This window comes from Chiloscyllium punctatum, chromosome 10 (genome assembly GCF_047496795.1).
Source record: "Chiloscyllium punctatum isolate Juve2018m chromosome 10, sChiPun1.3, whole genome shotgun sequence".
Taxonomy (NCBI): domain Eukaryota; kingdom Metazoa; phylum Chordata; class Chondrichthyes; order Orectolobiformes; family Hemiscylliidae; genus Chiloscyllium; species Chiloscyllium punctatum.
The window spans coordinates 78,723,140-78,745,508 of record NC_092748.1 but is presented as its reverse complement, the minus strand read 5'-3'; the positions used below and the strand labels follow the sequence as shown (position 1 = coordinate 78,745,508).

At 38.7% G+C, this 22,369-nt stretch overlaps 1 protein-coding gene across 4 annotated transcripts in view; it reads left to right on the top strand.

Moving 5' to 3' along the window:
• The window catches only part of LOC140482332 (inactive dipeptidyl peptidase 10-like), a 1,704,473-nt gene that overhangs the window by 1,617,379 nt on the left and 64,725 nt on the right, over positions 1-22,369 (top strand). For all 4 annotated transcript variants that reach the window (XM_072579621.1, XM_072579623.1, XM_072579624.1 and 1 more), the window contains exons 15-18: positions 308-355; positions 3,570-3,691; positions 10,731-10,778; positions 12,376-12,474. In XM_072579621.1, the coding sequence (XP_072435722.1) occupies positions 308-355; positions 3,570-3,691; positions 10,731-10,778; positions 12,376-12,474 (317 nt within the window). The remainder of the gene's footprint in view (positions 1-307; positions 356-3,569; positions 3,692-10,730; positions 10,779-12,375; positions 12,475-22,369) is intronic.

The window sequence follows — 22,369 nt, the reverse complement described above, 5'->3', positions numbered from 1 at the left end:
ACCTCGTTTCAAAGGTAGTTATATAGCTTGAACGTGCTTTCAGATGCCCAGACATCATGAAACCCACAATATAAATGCCTGTGTTTTTTTAAAATAAGATTTGAAAAATGTAGTTTTGTGAAACATAATCATTGCAATAACTTTAACTTGGCCTACTAAAAAAATCTCGAAGTATTATTTTCTGTCACATAACATTACCACATTAATTGAAACTATAGGTAACTGCTTCAATCTCTCCTTCACAAAACAATATTCTTTAATATGTGAATACCAACTAATGGTTTGCTGATCTAATTTAATTCATTAGATATTTTCTAAGTACGGAAGATTCACCAAGAGGAAGACACTTGTACAGGTAAGCAGAATCAGGTAAAACTATACCTGTTTCAAAACAATATTGTGTTCAAACTGAGATGTGATTAATGATTATGAGATGGTGATTTTTTAAAATTGTAACAGCAAATCTATATTCTCATTGAGTTTTCCAATGAAATGTCATCTCTGGATGGATCTCAAGCCTGCTCAATGTGCAGTTGTCTTCATTTGATTCACTTCATTCACTTTTATCCTGGGACATAGTATATCACCAAATTTGATCTATCCAGTGTTGATCAAAATTAATCCCATGGCATCTTACATCATGCTGATGCACGCATTGAGACCATACCACTCACTCATGGTGAAGGTTGACTATATTTCTTTCACATTTACAATTCGCATTAGAGGTTAAAAAGTAATTTTGGTCGGGAAAAAATTTCTTTTGCAGCCAAATATATCTGAATGATGCACCGAGTAAGCAATTGTTGAGTCCAATTAATTAGCAAACTAACCTAAAGTTGCACTTTACAAGTACATTAAAACAAGGAAAATAGCTAAAAGAAGTTTGAATCGTTGCTAAAGAACTACTTTTCTGCAGAGACTGTTTAAAATACATTAGAGTTTGTTATTTCATATTTTTAGAGTTATAGAGTCTTACAGAACAGAAGAAGCACTTTAGTCCATTGAATCTCCACCCATCTACTTTAGAGTACTGCAAAGTACATTAGACCCATTGACACTAATCTCACTTTCCAGAATTTAGTTCATTGCCTTGAATGTTTTGAAATTTTAAGTGCACATCCATCTACTTTTCAAAGGTGAAGTGGATTCCCACCTCTCCTACTATCCTCTCCAATGCATTCTATATTCCCACTATCATCAGGGAGAAAGATGTTTTCCTCAAATACACTCTAAACCTTATGCCCGCCACCTTAAATTTATACCTCTTGTTATTGAGTTTTCAGCTAAGGACCTCATCTGTTTTCTGTCCACCTATTCTTGCTCCTCATAATCTTATACAGCTCAATCAGGTCACATCTCAGCTTTCTCTGCTCCAAAGAACCAACCTGAGCCTATCAAGCCTTTCTTCATAGCTCAACTGCTCCCGCATAGGCAACATCCTGGTGAATATCCTCTGCACCCCCTGAAGTGAAATCACATGCTTCCTTTGGTGACCAGAACTGCAAACAGTACTCCAACTGTGACCCAACCAAACTTTTGTACAGCTCCACCATAACTTCCCTGCTCTTATAATCGGTGCCACACCTGATGTAGACACATGTCTCATATGTCTTTCAACTAACTCTATTAAGCTGTCCTACCACCTTCAGGGATCTGTAGACCAGCATCCCAAGATCCCTCTATTCCTCTGAGCTTCCTTATGTTCTATCATTCATTGTGTACTCTCTTGTTACTTCTTCCAAAGTGCATCACTTCACATTTGTCAGGGTTAAGTTCCATCTGCACTGATCTGCCTATCTGGCCAACCTGGCAAAAGTGACGACTGCAGATGCTGGAGGTTAGAGTCGAGAGTGTGGTGTTGGAAAAGCACAACAGGTCAGGCAGCATCTGAGGAGCAGGAAAATTGATGTTTTGGGCAAAAGTCCTTCATCAACCTGTCATTATCTTCCTGTAACTTATGATCTTCTTCCTCACTGTTAACTATCCAGTCCATCTTTGTGTCATCCATAACTTAGTTATCATTCCCCCATATTTTCATCTTTATTGTTTGTATATATTTATCATAAACAATAAGGGACCCAGCACTGATCCCTATAGTATACCACAGGCCTCCAGTCACACAAATAGCCTTCTACCATTACTGTCTCCCTCCTACCACTAAACCAATTTTGGAACAAACTTGCCAAGTTACCCTGGATCCCCATTTGCCTGTTTCCCATGTGGGACCTTGTCAAAAATCCATATAAGCCGTACATCAACTGTATTACTTTCTTCTGCATCTTATCAAAAAATCCATGATTTGTTAGGCATGTCCTCCCTATGACAAAGCCATGCTGACTATCCCTGATCAAACCTTGCATCCCCAAGTTGAGGTTAATTCTTTCATACAATTATACAGCATGGAAACCAACCCTTCAATTCAAACAGTCCATGCCGATCATGATCCAACGCTAAACTAGTGCTACCTGCTTGCACTTGGTGCATATCCTTACAAACATTTCTTATTCATGTACTTAATCAAATGCCTTTTAAACATTATAACTGTACCTGCATCCATGAATTCCTCTGCAAGTTTATTCCGTATGAGTAGAAATTGATCTGTATTCATTAGAATATAGAAGAACGAGAGGTGTCTTTATTGAAATATACAAGATTACTGGGAAAATGACAGGGTAGATGTGAAAATGTTGTTTCCCATAGTGACAGAGTCTAGGACCAGATGGCATAATGTCAGAATTAGGGGTCTCATATTTAAGACAGAGATGAGGAGGAATTTCTTCTCTCAGAGGGTATTGAATCTCTGAAATCTTTTCTGTAGAAACTTGTTGAGGATGGGTCATTAGGTATATTCAAGGCTGAGATAGGCAGATACTTTAATCAGTGAGGGAATTGAGGGTTATAGGGGAAAAGCAGTAAAGTGCAGTTGGGGATAATCAGATCAACCATGATGTGGAGGAGGCAGTGTTGGACTGGGATGGACAAAGTTAAAAATCGCACAACACCAGGAAGCACTTAGTGCTGCCAAATAAACCTGGTGGCTGATCTTTAACTCAGATCTGCCATGGTCTTATTGAATGACAGAACTTAATGAACTGAATGGCCTACATTTGCTCCTCCACCTTATGGTCTTATTGACACACCCTTTGGGCTTTGGTTCCATCTCTTGTTTCTCTGGTTCATCTCTATTTATTAAATCATTATTATTTATTATTTAGCCATCACTTGTCTTTTATCTAATTACAGGTCACTGTTCCTGCTGCCTTTTTCTTTAGTTCTGTAACTCCTTAACTGTTCATCTCTCACACCCCCTGTTTTAATGAAATGTTATTAACCTGAAACATTGACTTTGCCATTTCTAATTCCACCTGACTTTGGATATTTTCAGCATTTTCTGTCATTATTTCCAATATTGACAGTCCTTATTTTTGATTGGGGATAAATATTTGGTCTGTTTTTTGGTGAAAACATATTGAATTTGCATTATGATTACATGTGCATGTCAGTAACAGCACATTGGTACATATTTCTCTGTTGGTAACCTGCTTTCTTATGTTTGCTCTGTTTGATAGTGTACACACTGTTGGATCATTTCATCGCCAGTGTCTTTCCTGCACTTTCCATAGAGATAACTGCACTTACTTCAGTGCATACTTCAGCCCCAGTAACGAACACTTCACACTGCACTGTGAAGGTAGGCTCTGAGTCAATTGTGGGAGACAATAAATATAATTGATTTACTGTTTCTCTGTAATTAAAATATCCTGATACTTTAAGCAGTAAAAGCTAGTTGTGGTTTATTCAGGGCAAGTTCACTTGCTGAAGATCAAGTGGAAGGTGCCATGAGTATTGATTTAAGCATTTGTGACGAGAAAAAAAATCATGCATCTATTGCATAGTTGCCAATTGTCCATTTGTTTTGAGGTGATCAGCAATTCCATGCAGGTACCCATCATTCTGCTGGCCCCTAAAGTGAGCTTTGTAAGAAATGGAGTTACCCTGAAAAATAATTACTCACCATCACAATACTCCAGTAATTCTTTGAGAAGGGGTAGGCTCCAATGGCTGAGTGTCTATGCTTCATAGATCCCCTATAGTGTGGTATCAGGCCAGTCAGCCCAACAAGTCCTTCAACCCTCCGAAGAGTAACCCACCCAGACCAATTCCCCCTACCCTATTACTCTACATTTACCCCGACTAATGCACCTAACCTACACATTTTTGCATTGTGGGAGGAAACCAGAGCACCGAAGAAAGGCCATGCAGACTCCAGGAGAATGTACAAACTACATACAGTTGCCCAAGTTTGGAATTGAACATGCATCCCTGGTGCTGTAAGGCAGCAGTGCTAACCACTAAGCTACCATACCACCCAGCTTGCTTTTTTTTATTTACTCATGGATGTTGGCATTTCTGGTTAGGCTTGTATTAATTATCCATGCCTTTGAGAAAATGATGGTGAACTGTGTGCTTGCACTGCAGTCTATTTGATGTAGGTACAGCAAAGAAGCCATTAGGATGTTGACCCAGTGACACTGAAGGAACGGCAATATATTTCCAAGTCTGGATAGTAATTGGGTTGAAGGGGAACTTGCAGATGGCAGTGTCCCCATGTATTTGATGCCCTTGTCCTACACAATATTGGTCCTGGGTTTTGAAGGTGCTGTCTGAGGATCCTTGGTGAATTACTGCAGTGCATCTTGTTGATCACACACTCTGCTGCTACTGAGTGTCAAAGTAAAGGGAGTGGATGTTTGTGGATTCGGTCCTAATCCAGCAAGTTACTTTATTCTGGATTATGTCGAGCTTCTTCAGTGTTGTTGGATATGCCCCCCCATCCCCATCCAGTCAAGTGGGGAGTATTCTAGCATATTCCTGATTGTGCCTTGTAGATGTTGGACAGGCTTTGGTGAGTCAAGAGATAAGTTATTTGCTCGAAGATTTCTAGCCTTTAACCTGTTCTTGGAGTCACTTTTCTAATGATATCCTCCATAGATGTTAATAGTGTGGGTTCAGCCATGGTGATACTATTGAATATCAAAGAATGATGGATATTTTCTCTCATGTTGTAAATGATCATAACCTGGTATTTATGTGGTGAAAATGTTACTTGCCACTTGTCAGCCCAAGCCTGGATATTCTCCATGTCTTGCTTCATTTGGACATGGACTGCTTCAGTGTCTGAGGAGTCACTAATAGTGCTGAACATTGTGCAAGCATCCCCACTTCTGACCTTATGATGGAGGAAAGGTCATTGGTGAAGCAGCTGAAGATGGTTGGGCCTAGACCCCTATCCTGAGGTATTCCTAGTGAGTTTTGAGAAGATTTGTAGCTCTAGTTGTGGTTCTGGATATAGGGTTGCTCGCTGTGCTGGAAGGTTCATTGAACAACAACTAGCCACAAAACGACATGACCACCTCTCACTAGTATCTTTACATACAGATAAGGAAGGACGCCACTTCAAAAGGGACAACATATCCATCCTAGGACAAGCCAAACAGAGACTTGCATGAGAATTCCTAGAAGCATTCCCGAATGTTACCAACAAACAGATTGAGTTAGACACCATCAACCACCTCCTGAAAAAAGAACAGGAAATAACATGCCCAACTCAAAGAAACCCAAACATATAAAAGAAGGCAGAATTATCAGCAATGCTACGCCCGGAGGCCCACTGAAGCTATTACCTAGTAAGGTGGCGAAACATCTAGAAATGAACCTTCCAGCTCAGCAAGCAAACCTACATCCTGAGGTATTCCTGCAGAGATGACATGGAACTGAAATGACTGACGTCCAACCACCACAACTATCTTCCTTTGTGCCTTAAAACCATAAGCTAAAGGAGCAAAATTAGGCCATTTGACCCATTAAGTCTTCTCTATCATTCAATCATAACTGATATATTTCTCAACACCTTCTCCTATCTTCTCCCTTCAAACATTGATCACGTTATTAATCAAGAAATATCTCTCTCTGTCTTAAAGGCACTCAAAGAGTTGGCCTCCATCGTCTTCTGCGAAAAGTGTGGCACTGAAAAAGCACAGCAGGTCAGGCAGCATCTGAGGAGCTGAAGAGTCAATGTTTCTGGCATTAACCCTTCATCCAGAATGACTTATGCCCGAAACATTGACTCTCCATCTCCTCAGATACTGTCTGACCTGCTATGCTTTTCCACCACTACACTATCAGACTCTGACTCTTCAGCACCTGCAGTCCTCACTTTCTCCATAGTCTTTGGCGGCAATGCATTCCACAAACTCTGGCTGAAAAAAATTCTTCCTCAGCTAAGTGCTGAAGGATCATCCTTTCACTCTGAGGCTGTGCCCTTTGGTCCAATCTCCGTTACTCATAATAATAATATCATCTCCATGTCCACTGTATCCAGGCTTCTCCATATTCTGTTAGTTTCAATGTGACATGTCTGACTCCAAGTAGAGGAGATATTCCTCATGGTGCCCATTGACTCTAGCTTTGCTGGAATTCCTTGATGCCAAAAAAAGTTAGTCTCACAACATCTCTGGTGTTTAGCCTTTTTGTCAGTCTTTGGACCAAGGCTCAATGACCATGGTAGAAGCCAAACTGGATGCTAATGGATAGGTTATTGTTAGACAGGTACTGCATAATAGCACTGTCGATGACACCCTCCATCACTTCCCTGGCTGGGTTGGATTTGCCTTGATTTATGTGTATAGCACATACCCAGCATCCACTAGACGATGCGGAAAATTGGCCATTGCTGTAGTTATTTTTGGAACAGGTATGGTAGGTATACCAGGTTCTGGAGCACCAGTCTCCAATACAATTGCCAGAATGTTGTCAGAGCCCATAGCTTTTGCAGTAGCTGATGAATTTTCTGATATCAAGTGGAGTGAAGTGAATTGGCTGAAGACAGGCATCTACGATGCAAGGGATTGCTACAGTAGGCTGAGATAGTGGATTATGTATGATTACAGTCTTTATTCTGACTACAAATGCAAAAGATGATAATCAAAATCAACTTCGAGATACATGACCTTAAAATCTCTGCAATTTCCATATTTAGTTCAGAATAATGCACAAGGCTATATAATAGTTATATCTTTGTGCAACGTTGTTTGGTGTCTATAAAGTTGTTGTAAAATTGCTTACATTTTTACATAAAAATTTTCAAAGATATTTATTTTTGTTTGAGTTTCTGCATTCAAATTTGGTCATACTTACTACAAGAATGATCAGTTTAGCCCTTACTCTGTATTTCTGCTCTGTCTTTCTTCAGTCAAAAATATCAAGAGATGACTGGTGTTTCGAATTAGATAATTTACATGATCACAAGTATATTGACTCATAATGGAGGAAGTTTTTAGGTATTAAAGTGTAACTTTACATGAGATAGTGTAAGAGTCTCAGACCAACTGTTACTTTATGTTATTACAGTGTGGATTATGTTTCCATGCTTGGAGCATCTTCCTCCAAATGATTATAATTTTGTTTTTTTTTCTAATTTCATGTAGAGTATTTCAGTTTGTTCCAATTTTTACCCATGCTTACAAAATAGCCAGAAAATGTGGAGGTATACAAGTTTGGAGCCATAATTAATATATATTGCAATTGTGAAATCATGGTCCTTTTACTGTCAGCATGCACATGTCCTTCTATCATTTCTACATTCCAGCCTGCAGAAAATGGATGTGTTTGAGCTTGAGCTTTTTTTTCCTCTGAGATACAACTGACAAAATAATGGGCAAGGCTACATACTAAGTCGTAACAACATCATGTTTCACTGTGCTTTCAGTGTAACCTCCTTTTTTAATGTCATAGTTTAGACCATGTGTTTCACTTTTCATCGAACAAAAATATAACTTGTAAGCCAAAATACATTTTAGAAATCAAGGAATTGTGGTTTGGTGGCAAAGGAGGGCATTTAACTAGCTAGAAGGGAGGGTGGTGAGTGGGTAGCTTGCCATTCCTAAGGTCTTCCACTGATCTAAGCCTCTCCTTCAGTATATTAACAGCAGCTTCCCTGATGCCTGGCCCACAATGACAACTGGTAACTTCTTGTCAGACAGTAATGAAATGATATGACCTATCAGTGAGGAGGGGACAAAACCTCGTGGGAATCTATTCAGACCAAGTAATTGTTTTGCTGAAAAAATAATCTTATCCCATAGTGAAGCTCTTAAGTCAAAGAGAGTGAGTATTATTTTCCACCCCTTCAAGGAATGCTTCCGTTGTCTGAGTCATTTTATTATGCCTGTTTGCCTGACCATATCAGCATTTGATAGAGTAAGTTTACTGAATAATATTATTATGCACATAAAATGTAACCAATGATTTATTATTTATTAATGGCTAGATATAGAAACAGATAAACGGGCAGAAGAGAAATTAAGGCCTTTGTCATCAGTCACTGATTTATTCTAATTAAAACAGTGTACTCCTGAGTGAATTCTGAAGATTAAACTCCAGCACAGAGCATCACCCCATGGGAATGCAGGTCATAGATAAGACTATCACACAATAGCGCTGATTCTCCTACTTGTTTTCCGGGACTTGCAAAACTTTAGATGGGAAGTGCAGACTCGCCATGGTGACAAATGGAATTTAAGGATTTACCAAAAGAAAAGTGGAGAAGGTTTGGTGAGCACTCTAACAATTCTCTGAAAAAGTCCGAATTGACCACAAGAAGACGAGTAAAGATAAAGCAACAAATTAGCTGGTCAAAAGCCAAACTAAAATTCAGTCTACTTGCAGGTTGCCATCATGAGGGGCTGGGGTGGGGGACAGTGTTGCTACTGGATAGCTGCCAAAGCCCTCTTCCCAACCTTTACTTCCAATGCCTTCCACCTCCCCTCCCCTACCTTCATGGCCCCAACCCGAGCCCCCCACACTCAGCTGTAGTGTGCCAAAAGTAGTTTGATTGTCAAGATTAGATAGTTTCTTTGGGATCAATTGAATTATTGTGTCAGTGAATTTATACTGTGGAAGGTATTCAAATGCATTCATTTCAAAGTAAAAGAGTCAAATCAGTGCTTTATAATAGAACTTTGTAATTTGTAGCATAAAGGCTTAATTAACTTCTGTTCTAGCTTGCAGCAGTTATGTGGATCAATTTTTTTTTAAAGTCCAGACAAAAGACAAAGCTAATACAAAACTGCAGGGGCTGAGATCATGTCGTGCTTTAGCAATAATGAATGTGTCTACATTTTGTGTAAAATTTCCTTGTCTACTCTACTTAGAAAGCCATTTGTTTAAAATGAATTGCAATAGTGGAAAAAGCTGTGTCATTAAGACATGTATTGTACTCTTCAATTCCTATGTTCAATACTACTTCAAAGTTTTGTAAGAGTATCTGATCATCGCTCTATAAACTAAGCCTGTCACAGAACATGTTATTATACACATTCCATTGAATAAAATAACAGCAGAACAGATGCTACTTTCAACAATGCAGAACAGTTATTTAATGGGTAAAGTAATAAATTAACTCCTCAAGCTGGTCAACCTACCCTTATTCTCTACAATAGCATCTTGTTGTTTCTTATTTAATCATACTTGCAATTTTTAAAACTCCATTTTCCAGGTTTTACCTTGTATTTCAAACTGATCTTTGCATTCTGCTTTTGACACAAGACCTACTTCATTATTATTGAATTGTAATTCAATCCGGTACCTTTTGAATGCTTCAGGTGATTCATTGACTTTACTGAGGAAGGAACAAAATGCAGTTACAGCAGCCAGGAAACCTTGAAGTGCAAGTAACTCCCATTTCATTTGTATTTAGTCAGTAGAATCTTTTTTAAAACATGATATATTGTGATGATGAGTAGCACTTGAGTGTGATGGCCTGTTCTGAAAGATTGCAGTTCAACTATTGAGAGTCTGATCATGGCCACTGTTCCATTTCTTAATCTGCTACACACCATCCTGATATCCCTTCCCTCCTCAAATTTCGTGATTTGCTCTCTCCCAAACATTGCTTTCTTGGCCATCCTCCCTCTTCTGGCAACGGCCTCTCTCTTGTACCTTCCAATTGCCAGAAAGCCCCATCCTAAACGTGATTCCGCACCAGTTATCTCCTTCATTGATCTTCAAGGCCTCATCTTCAGTAAGCTGTCTACACTAGTGAGATTGAGTCCTGTTATTAGCTGTGTCTCAGGCCTCTCCATTCAGGTGCAAGAATCTCATCTCTATTTTGAATGCTGGCATATATTTCTTTCAAATGTCTGATATGTGCCACTTTATTTGTTCACTTAATGAGGCAGTAAGGACCTCAGAACAGGATCACATTATTTGAATCTTCTTAAAGCTGATTGTTTGACCATCTCCATTTTAAAAGGAACCAATTTTAAAAATCTTTACTTTCCTTTCTGATATCCGCAAGTGGGAATTCAAATACCATTTTTGGTTGCAACTTTATTTTTCATCTTCAGCTTCTCAAGTGATTCTAGTGCAATTAAATGTTCAAATTTGAAAATAGTTCTTCATATGTAAAGACAGTGCTATAACGTAATTATGAGGTTTATATAAGTTGACATAAATATTCTTTTAATATCCTTATTCTGAATATTGTACTATGTAAAAGATCCAATTATGACCTTCTTTATTTCTCTGATATACCTTTAGATCAGAACACAGCAAAAAAAAATTGTTGTGAGGACGAATAAGATCCTACTTGTCTCTCACAAAAGCATATACATATTTTAATTTTACAGGGTATTAGATTAATCTTTTCTTATATTCTATATTTCATATAGGTCCCAATATACCGATGGTCTCAGTCCATAGCACAAGCAATCCAAACAGTAAGTATATAATCCTAGATGTACACAATCAACTTACTTGGAGCAAATATGCTTATTTGTTTGTCCTTAATTTTAAACAGCTTTTGAATACAGACATTAGACCTTAAAACAGCAAGGACCCCGATTATTATGCAGAACACACAGGTATAGCTAGATCTTGCAGACATCACTGCTTCCTCAGACGCACCTGGGCTTCTTTCTTGTCCCTCTACTTTCCTCTGAAGAAATATTTTTCAAATTTTTTTGAAGGAGTTGATTAGACTTTGATTAGACTTGGCTCTGTGTTTATTAACAAACAGAAATTGATTTGAAAAGCAGCTTTTCATTAATGATTGCCCTTTTAAATGTCAAGAATGTAACCAAGTTTTCTTTTGAAAGCTGCAGAAGCAGTAGGTTAATGTAATCAACTTTTAGTGATCCTAACCTTACTTTTAAATTTACAGAATGATTGCTTCAATCTTAAAGCTGAACTTATTCCCATGTGTGAGGGGAGTCAAAGAGTAAAATTGTGAAATATTTTCTTGATGTTTATCTTCTATTGCCAATCATAAACCAAATTTAAGTTTAATTCTCCATAATATGAGACTGAAATTATTCATTTGCTTTAACTTGGCATACGCAAATCTTAATCAGTCTTTGTTTAATAATTATAAAATGATGAAAGGCATGGATAGGATGATTAGTCAAGATTGTTTCCCTAGGGTAAGGGAGTCCAAAACTAGAGAGCCTACATTTGGGGTGCGAGGGGAAAGATATAAAAGGGATCTAAGAGGCTACTTTTTCATGCAGATTGGTGGTACAAGTATGGATTGAACTGCCAGAGGAGGTGGTGGAGGCTAGTACAATATTTAAAAGACATCGGGATGGGTATATAAGTTTAAAGGATATGGGTCAAATGCTGGCAAATAGAATTAGGTTAATTTAGAATATCTGGTTGGCAAGATCAAGTTGGACTGAAGGGTCTATTTCTATGCTGTATTTCTCTGTAACTCTATGAGATAACATGATACATTTTGCACCAGAAGGCTGCATGGGTTTTAAGTCCCAGACCAAACTATTAAATGTCTAGGTTGATACTTCAATGTATTACCGAGGGGCTATAATACTATTGGGATTTCATTGTTTATGTGGAACATTTATCCAGTTCTTGCCTCTGGACATGTATTGTCAAGTTGAGAATCAATAACTTTTCTAGAGTATTACAGTCACTCAGATAAAAGTGACTGGTTGGTTTTCCATTCAATGTTAATGCAGTGCATTGTCTTGAATAATGAGAACAACATTAGGGCATAGAATAATATGAGAGTAATGTGAAACCACAAAGTAATGCATTGGTAAATATAAAATGTGGAAAGTTCATTTCTGTTCTGAATGGTTTTGTTTTTATTAATCTTGGTTACACTAGCATGGGTCAAGTGATTTTCTATTGTGATATTTTACTGTCACTCATAAAAATGTTGTAACCTGAGTAGTGTAATAAAAGTGATGTACTTTGCAATTGTCTTCATATGTTTGGTCACCCTCATGATTGATATTAAAATTATCATGCCTTTTATGATGCCGAAACAAATGTATTTATTTCATTTTTATTATATAGACACCTACATACTGGAAGATAATGCTGTTCTGCATGAATGTATCAAAGGAAAAAGGATCCACAAACCAGAATACAGGGCTGTTCATATTGCTGATTATGGTGCGTGAATTGAGTTTATTTTGTGTTATTTAATTATACAGGAATGATTTATCCAGATCCAGTAATTTGTGGTTTTTCCACTCTTTGTGGATACTAAATGTCCAAAGAAGATTAAGATAAAAAAGAAAACGGATAAGGTTTCGCAAAAAGTACACTTCTGTACAGGGCTCCAAATTACAGACCAGATACCATCTATCAAAAATCCATAATAAAATATACTAAACATGAATTTCTATTAAGCCCTCAAAGTAAAATCTCAATTTTTCTCAATGTCATAATCCTATTAGATACAATTTAGCTTTTAATAAATCCAGATACCCAGCAATTAATCAACTGAACCATGCCACAAGATTACACACTTTTTAAACAAATACAAACCTTATCATATATAAATCGAAATAGAAAACCAAGCACCACTAATTTGACAATAAAACTTGTATTAACCTACACTATACTGAGTTCTAATGTTACTCTTCTACACCCCACCACTACCAATGATCCCCAAGAATTTCCTTATTTTGCAAAATGTTGTAAATTCATTCACTTTTTAAAATGATCAACCTAAGGTTGCAGCATAATCCTTCAAAGGAAAGATTTGAAAATAATTAGTGAATTCTGGATTCTGTGGAGGCTCTTCTGTTAACTTTAATGGCTACACAGCCATTCACTTTTTCTGTACAAGTGGATAACCTTTACAAAGTCAAAACTCTCAGTTGGTTTTGAACCACTGTTCATAATATAAGTTCTGCTTTTACTTTGTCATAGAAACATTTCCTATTGTTGTTCATGCTGTTCCTCTTTCTTCTTCCCATATCTCTTTCTTCCCTTAATATCTTTTCTCCATTTTTTATTAATTTTTTACTGCTTCATTCACAGTAGAATCCTGACAAACTCAACCTGCATTGGGCAGAGGGCAGCCTTTCCTTCTTCCAAGTCTGAATGCCATAATGTTGCATTTATTTTCAGCCTCTGCTTTTATCTCTAAGTCCAACTCTCCTTCTAATGCTACTTATTTAATTTTGGTTAATTATTCCAAATAATACAGGATTCTACAGAAAAGAACTTTCTTTAGCAATGACAAGGATATTATAATGTTAAATTTGGTATAGTAAATTACACTGAGATCCTGTTGGTTTCAATTTTAACCAATACTTCAGCGTATCTCTCTGAGATTTTAAATTTCTGCCAAGACAGTCCAAATTTCAACATGAAAACTTTATTTACTAAAACTTGAGGTTATATGTTAGTCTATTTGAATTAGGTGTAGGTATTTCAAACAATGGAAACACATAAGCCATAGACTGTACTTCAAATACTTTGAAAAGTTTTAAACCTGGAATTTTTCCACTTCCACTGGGCAGGACAACTAACAAATGGGTGTGCTGACCTCAAACAGACAGGTATTTCACTTCAGTGCTAATATTTGGAGGAATTCATGTATGAAATGTGTGTTTCATTGTCTACAGATGATTGCCATGAACTAAGGATTCAATTGTGTTTTGAATAAAAGGAACAAACTGAATCTGAAGTGGCTGTGTTAGGAGGTGCATATTTTAGTGTGTATGTCATGTAAATAAAAACTTATAAAATCATGAAATGATTAGACTCTTGTTCTAATCTCCAGTGCTTGACTTCATATATTAGAACATGTTAATAGAGAATTGCTGCCTAAAAGTGATGTTTGGAAAAGATTTTAAAAATTGGTAAAAGTTTAAACATCTGTCAAGCATTAAGGGAAGTGGCAGTTTAAACTGTCAGACATTTTGTGGATAGGATCAGTTAACTCAGTTGGTTAAAGCATGATGCTTAATGAAGGCATGAGTTCAATCCCTGTAGCACTTGAGGTAGTTTTCAGAGCCTCCATCTTCTACTTGCCCTTTTATGGTACCATTAAGATATGACCAACAAAGTTGGACAATGAGTTTGTTACATGATGAGAGAGAGAGAAATTGTTTTGTCAAATGAAAGGCCATCAGTTTGACAGCAATGATGATTTGGACCTTCAATTAGAATTGGGTATGTTTCAAAAAACAGATGGGTCCTGATCTTCAGTTTACACGTTGTAGTTTAAGTTAAACCTATTTTAACTCAAGTGTAACTGTAAAACTAACCTCACAATCTCGTACTGACCCCTAACCCCACCCCCACACATCATAGTATTATATACAGTATTGGTTTTCATTTTAAGGAAGGATGTAAACTGATTGGAAGCAGTTCAGAGAAGGTTTACTCAATTAATACCTGGCATAGGCAGGTTGTCTTATGTTGAAAAGTTGAACAGACGAGATTTATGTCTGCTGAAGTTTAGAAGAGTAAGCAGTGATTTGATTGAAACATATAAAGTCCTCAGAGGGGCTTCAAAGGATGTTTGTGGGCATCATGTTTCCTCATACCATTGAATCTAGAATTAGGGATCACTGTTCAAAAATAATAGGTTGCACCTTGAAAACAGAAATGAGGAGAAATATTTTATCTCAAAGGATCATGAATTTTGGAGCTCTTATCCTCAAAGGGCAGTGGCAGCAGGGTCCTTGAATGTTTTTTAGGCAGAGGTGGATAGATCCTTGGGAAGCGAGGGGGTGAACGTTTAATGAGGGTTCGTGGGAATGTAGAATTGAAGTTACCTCCACATCAGCCAGGATCTCATCAAACAATGGAGCAGGCTTAAGGTTGTCACATAACCTATTCTTGCACCTTACACTCTGTACCATCATGCCTGTCTTGTGATGGCTTTCAGTAACTGATAAAGACACTTCATCCCCGCCACATCCCCCCAACACCACCCCCTCGCTAATCCCTGCGACATCCAATACTTGGCCAACATGCCCCGATACCTGAAACTCGACCCCACCTCCACAGTTGGTAGACACCTCATCGTTCCATCACCCATGTGCTGCCATCCAACTCACTCACCTTCTTTCATTAAACACTTGCTGTTTTTTGGTAATGTTTTAAAGTGACTTTGGGACCTTTGTTTACTTATCACAACATGGCAATTAAATGTTGTAAAAAGGGAACCTGGCTACTACAAAAATTCACTTTAATTCACTGGCTGATGTGGATGTAATTTCAATTCTACATTCCCACGAACCCCCATTAAACGTTCACTCCCTCGCTTCCCAAGGATCTATCCACCTTTGCATGGATTACTGTACTGTCTTTTCATATTCATTCTATAGAACATAGAGCATAGAACAATACAGCGCAGTACAGGCCCTTTGGCCCTCAATGTTGCGCCAATCCAAGCCCACCTAACCTACACTAGCCCACTATCCTCCATATGCCTATCCAATGCCCGTTTAAATGCCCATAAAGAGGGAGAGTCCACCACTGCTACTGATAGGGCATTCCATGAACTCATGACTCATTGCAAGTCAAACCAGAAAAATCTCAGTAAAATAAAGAGGTAACTTCTTTTGTCTTACCTGGGTCTGAAATAGAAATTCTGACCCAGATCAGAAGATGTAGGACATTTTCATTCTCTTAAAGAACATATCATGATTCCTAGCAAGTTAACCCATTCAATTTCAGAATGGCTGGATGAATCATGTTCTTGAAATTATTGGGTTGTTCCAAAGTGTTCCATTTGGACAAAGTCCTGGTCCTAACTAGTGTCTGGATCTCAATGATGGACATTCTGTTGAACTAGTTAACCGTTGGCCAAAAAAATCCTGATATTACTGATTATTTTCTTCAGCCTTGTTGGAACAAATGAAAATTCTGAATTCACATGAACAGAATACTCAAAGATTTCCAGATTTTAAAATAATACAGATACTGACATCAGTTAAGGACAGGCTGAAAGAAGAATAAAGCATTGAGTTTTTTTGAGGAAGTAACAAAGAGGACTGATGAGGGCAGAGCGGTAGATGTGATCTATATGGACTTCAGTAAGGTGTTCGACAAGGTTCCCCATGGGAGACTGATTAGCAAGGTTAGATCTCACGAATACAAGGAGAACTAACCATTTGGATATAGAACTGGCTTAAAGGTAGAAAACAGAGGGTGGTGGTGGAGGATTGTTCTTTCAGACTAGAGGCCTGTGACCAGTGGAGTGCCACAAGGATCGGTGCTGGGTACTCTACTTTTGTTATTTACATGAATGATTTGGATGAGCATAAGAGGTACAGTTAGTAAGTTTGCAGATGATAGGGCAGTACGGTGGCTCAGTGGTTAGCACTGCTGCCTCACAGCATGAGGGTCCCAGGTTCGATTCCAGCCTTGGGCGACTGTCTGTGTGGAGTTTGCACATTCTCCCCGTGTCTGCTTGGGTTTCCTCCGGTTGCTCCGGTTTCCTCCCACGGTCCAAAGATATGCAGGTCAGGTGAATTAGCCATGCTAAATTGCCCATAGTGTTAGGTGCATTAGTCAGAGGTGGGTGGGTTACTCTTCAGAGGATCGGTGTGGACTTGTTGGGTCGAAGGGCCTGTTTCCACACTGTAGGGAATCTAATAATCATGACACCAAAATTGCAGGTGTAGTGGACAGTGAAGAGGGTTACCTCAGATTACAACAGGATCTTAACCAGATGGGCCAATGGGCTGAGAAGTGGCAGATGGAATTTAATTCAGATAAATGTGAGGTGCTGCATTTTGGGAAAGCAAATTTTAGGACATTTACATTTAATGGTAAGGTCCTAGGGAGTGTTGCTGAACAAAGAGATCTTGGAGTGCAGGTTCAAAGCTCCTTGAAAGTGGAGTCACAGGTAGATAGGATAGTGAAGAAGGCGTTTGGTATGCTTTCCTTTATTAGACAAAGTATAGGAGTTGGGAGGTCATGTTGAAGTTGTACAGGACATTGGTTAGGCCACTGTTGGAATATTGCGTGCAATTCTGGTCTCCTTCCTATCAGAAAGATGTTGTGACACTTGAAAGGGTTCAGAAAAGATTTACAAGGATGTTGCCAGGGTTGGAGGATTTGAGCTATGGGGGAAAGGCTGAACAGGCTGGGGCTGTTTGCCCTGGAGCGTCAGTGGCTGAGGGGTGACCTTATAGGGGTTTACAAAATTATGAGGGGCATGGATAGGGTAAATAGGCAAAGTCTTTTCCCAGGGGTCAGGGAGTCCAGAACTAGAGGGCATAGGTTTAGGGTGAGAGGGGAAAGATATAAAAGAGACCTACGGGCAACTTTTTCATGCAGAGGGTGATACGTGTATGGAATAAGCTGCCAGAGGATGTGGTGGAGGCTGGTACAATCAACATTTAAGAGGCATTTGGATGGGTATATGAATAGGAAAGGTTTGGAGGGATATGGGCCAGATGCTGGTAGGTGGGACTAGATTTAGTTAGGATATCTGGTCGGCGTTGAACAGTTAGACCGAAGGGTCTGTTTCCATGCTGTACATCTCTATGACTCTATGACCTGTAATAGCTGGAGAAAGAATTTCAACCAATGGTAAAAGGTGAATTCATTCCAGAAATGCCCAAGAAACACTTAATAGGTGTGCCAAGAGTGCTTTGAAATAACTTTATGCAGTGAAATGCTGAAAGTGAAGAGGTAAGGTCCTTGAAATGACTCATGATATGGAAAGTTCTGAATTTGACAACAAAAATAACATTGACTCTCAACTAATTATCCTGCTCACAAAAACCTTTGGAGCTGTGATGAATGTACTGGTCCCAGGGGCTTCCTTACTTATGCAAACACTTACATTAAAACAGTGACCACACATTAAAAGTGCTTCATTGGCTATGAGCACCTTGAAACATCCAGTGATAATCAAAAGGTATTATAGAAATTGGATCATGGATGCAACTCAACAATATGTAGAAGTCATTCTCTAATATACAGATTCCTTGCATGGTGAGGATCAACACAAGATTAAAGAATATAGATGTACTACACGCTTTTGGTCCAAATGATTTGGAGAGAGTTGTTATTAGGTGGTAATATTATGCTTTCATCAAAAAGCTGTATTCTTGTTGGCAATTTGGTAAGATCTTCATGAAATGGAACATACAGCATATCAGTAACTTAAGCTTTGATGTGCATTAAGCATAATATTTGTGGACCAAAACGGCACTTTTGGTCTTTTTGTTCCTGGGATTTTGTTCCTGGGATTGCAAATTTTCTTTGAATCTGTTCCAGATTAATTGAAGGAGATTGACGACTACGATCAGACAACATATCCATTATCATTACATAATGCAACTCCCAAGATTGCAGAAGATCAACATGAAATGTAGTCTTTTTCATCTGCAATCCCAATGTTCCCATGTAAATAAAAGGGCAGAACAAAGGTACCCCCTTATCTGAACTACCTGGCTTTGCCTAGAATTTCTGCAGAGGCCATACTGATCTCTTCCCATAACTTTGGCAGAAGATCAGCAGAAACATTATGGAAACAGCGTTAATAGCTATTAGCACAATTTCTCTGGGGTTTTCAGAATTGTTATAACGTATGTCAGTCTATACTTTCATGAATCATGCACATTGGAATATGGTTCCTGGGGTCAATTTGTATTCGCATAGATTAGTGTTCCACTCCCCAAGCCACTTGCAAAATCTATCAGTAATTTGGCAATATCATTCTGAGAGGCCATAAGGCTGGTTTGCATACAAAATGAAAATCTGTCACTGTCATTTAACAGAGGCTCCACTTTAAGGTTGGGGTTAAGGAATGTTTGGATAGACTGGGGTTTATTCTCCAAAGAATTTGCTTTCAGCTTAACCTTAGATTGCTTGTGATAATATGCAAAAATATTCTATTCATTGTTGTGACTTCAAATACAAAATGAAGCCAAAATTGTCCATTTTAAAGGAATGAAGTGGAGAGTCAGAACAAAAATCAATTCACAGCAATTGTCTCATTTGAAGCCTTTAAAATATGTGACAAGGCAGAAAGTGAACAGAAGAAAACAACAGTGTAACAGATGCCAGAACAATTGACTGGAAGGGCAGATATATCAGTTGTTCTGTAGATTATCTTTGTACTATTTTCTTGTTGATAATTATCATTCTCACTGTTTGAAACATGTCTGTTTTGAAGCAATTTCCATTGTGAGCACCTACTTAAATTGGTGTTAAGTGTGGCTAATTGTTAATTACTGATTCATTTATATCACATCCAGAATTTATGGAATTTCTCACACATATTAACCCATCTTGCACAGTACCTATATTTTGTACTGTCTGTTTTATGAATCTGATTTGTTTTACTTTTATTTTCTTATTCCACTGGATTGTTTTTTTTGCATTTTAGAATGCCTTTCCACAACAATCTGTAATTCTGACTAATACTGCAAAGCTCATTGGTCCTGTCACTATTCCTGCAATAGTACTGAGTCATATACTCCAGAACTAGACATTTCCCTAGCCAAGCTATTCCAATACAGCTTCAACACTGACTTCTATCCAACAATGTGAAAAATTGCTCAAGTATGTCCTGTGCACACAAAGCAGGACAAACCCAACCCAGTCAATTACCACTCCATCCGTCTACTTTACATTGATACATGCTGTGCAGAAAGGTCCTTTGACTCATCGAGTCTGCACCAAAATAACTACCACTAAAGCCGCACTAATCCCAATTTCCTTAACTTGTCCCATATCCTTGAATATTATGATATTTCTGGTGCACATCTAAACACTTTTGAAAGATTGTAAGGCTTCTGGCCTCTATTACCTTCCCAGGCAGTGCATTCCAGATTCCCATCACATGCAGAGTGAAAATACTTTTCACAAGTTTCTGAATCTCCTGCCCTTTAGCCTAAAACTATGCCTCTGCCTCTGCCTCATTAACCCTTCAATGAAGGGGAACAATTATTCTCTATTCAACCTGTCCTTACCCCTCAATCTTATACACCTCAATCATGTCTCTCCCCTTCCACCCTTTCTACTCTTAAGAAAACAATCCAAGCCTATTTAGTCTCTCCTTATAGCTCAATTTCTCCATCACAGGAAACACCCTGGTGAATATCCTCTGTACCCCCTCTAGTGCTATCGCATCCTTCTTGTAGTGAGGTGACCAGAACTGTACACGTAACTCCAGCTGTGGCCTGACCAACGCTCTGTACAACTCTAACACTACCTCATTACGCTTGACACAATGCCACAACTATCCTAATCACATGCTCTGTCAACTTCACAGATTTGTGAATAATTACCCCAAGACCCCTCTGTTCCTAAACTACCCAGTGTCCTGCCATTCATTAAGTACTCCCTCATGCTGTTTCTTCTTCCAAAATGCATCACCGTGCACTTGTCAGGGTTAACTACCATCTGTCACTGATCTGCCCATCTGACCAACCCATCTGTATCTTCCTCCAACCTACAGTTTTTGCTAGGGATTATTCTTTGCAATTAACCACTCTACTCTATCAATCTTGGGGTCATCTGAAAACTTGCTTGACATTCCTCCGCATTTTCATCTCTATTAATTAACAAACAATAAGGGCCCCAATATTGATCCACTGGACACCAGCCTCCAACCACTCAAACAGCCTTCTACCACTACTCTTTGCAATCCATTACTAAGCCAGTTTCTGATCCATCTCATCAAGTTTCCCTAAATTCCTTTAACCTACATCATCAGTCTCCCATGTGGGACTTTGTCAAAAGCTTTGCTAAAATCCATACACTTGATCACAAAAGATTCTAATAAAGTTAAGCATGACCTCCCTCTGACAAAGCTATGCTGACTATCTGTAATTAACACATGCCTTTCCAAGTGAGCATTAATTTGTTCCTTCAGAATTTTGTCCAGTGGTTTCCCTATCACAGATGTGGGACTCACCAGTCTGTAATTTCCATGTTCATCTCTGCCAACCTTCTTAAAAACCAGAATGACATTAGCCATCCTCCAATCCTCTGGCACTTCCCTATGGCCAGAGAGGAATTAAAAATTTCTGTCAGAGTTCCTGAAATTTTCTGCCTCACCTCCCACAGCAGCCTGAGATGCAATTCATCTAGGCCAAGGGATTTGACAGTTTTTAACTCCAACAAAACCTCCAATACTCCCCCATTTCCTATGTCAAAGATCCTCACAGTTTGTTTTCCTGAATTCCAAACCTATGTTCTCCTTTTTCAGAGTGAAGACCAAAACCAAAGAGAAGTATTTATGCAACACTCTACCAATATCCTGCCACTTCACACACAGGTTGCCCCTTGGTCCCTAATGAGCCCTACTCTTTCCCTGGTTGATCACTTCCCTTGAATGTATTTATAAAATATTTTAGGATTCTCCCTAATCCTGTTCACAAGTCCTTTTTTATGTCTTTTTTGCTCTTCTGATTGCTTTCTTAAGTTTGCTCCTGCACTTTCTGTATTTCTCTGGGGCTGCAGCTGAATTGCTGCCTTTGAACTTGCTAAGAATCCTACTCTTCTTCTTCATGCAGTCCAGAATTGTCCTAGACATCCAGAGTTCTCTGAACTAATTGCTCCTACAATTCCATTGAAAGGGTACATGTTAGAGCTGATCTCTCCCAGCTCCTTTTTGAATGCCACCCCATTGCTCCCTATCAGTACAGTGTGGAACAAGTAATCAACAGAGCTGTCAAGCAACATTTGCTTAGCAATAATCTGCTCAGGCCTCATTTGAGATTCACAAGAGCCACTTCAATCATAGACGAAAGAGGAAAGTTTCAGAGAGGAGGAGAGAGTGATTGCCCTTGACATCAGGGCCACTTTTGAATGTGGTATCAAGAATCCCCAGCATAAACTGGAGTCAATGGGAATCATGATGAAAATCTACTGCAGGTTAGAGTCATACTTGACTCAAACGAAGATGGTTGTGGTTATTTGAGGTCAGTCATCTCTGTGGGGTTCCTCAGGGTAGTATCCTAGACCCAACCATCTTCAGCTGCTTCATCGATGACCTTCCCACCATCATCAAGTCAAAAGTGGGGATGTTTGCTGATAATTGCAGAATGTTCAGCATGACTCCTCAGATGCTGAA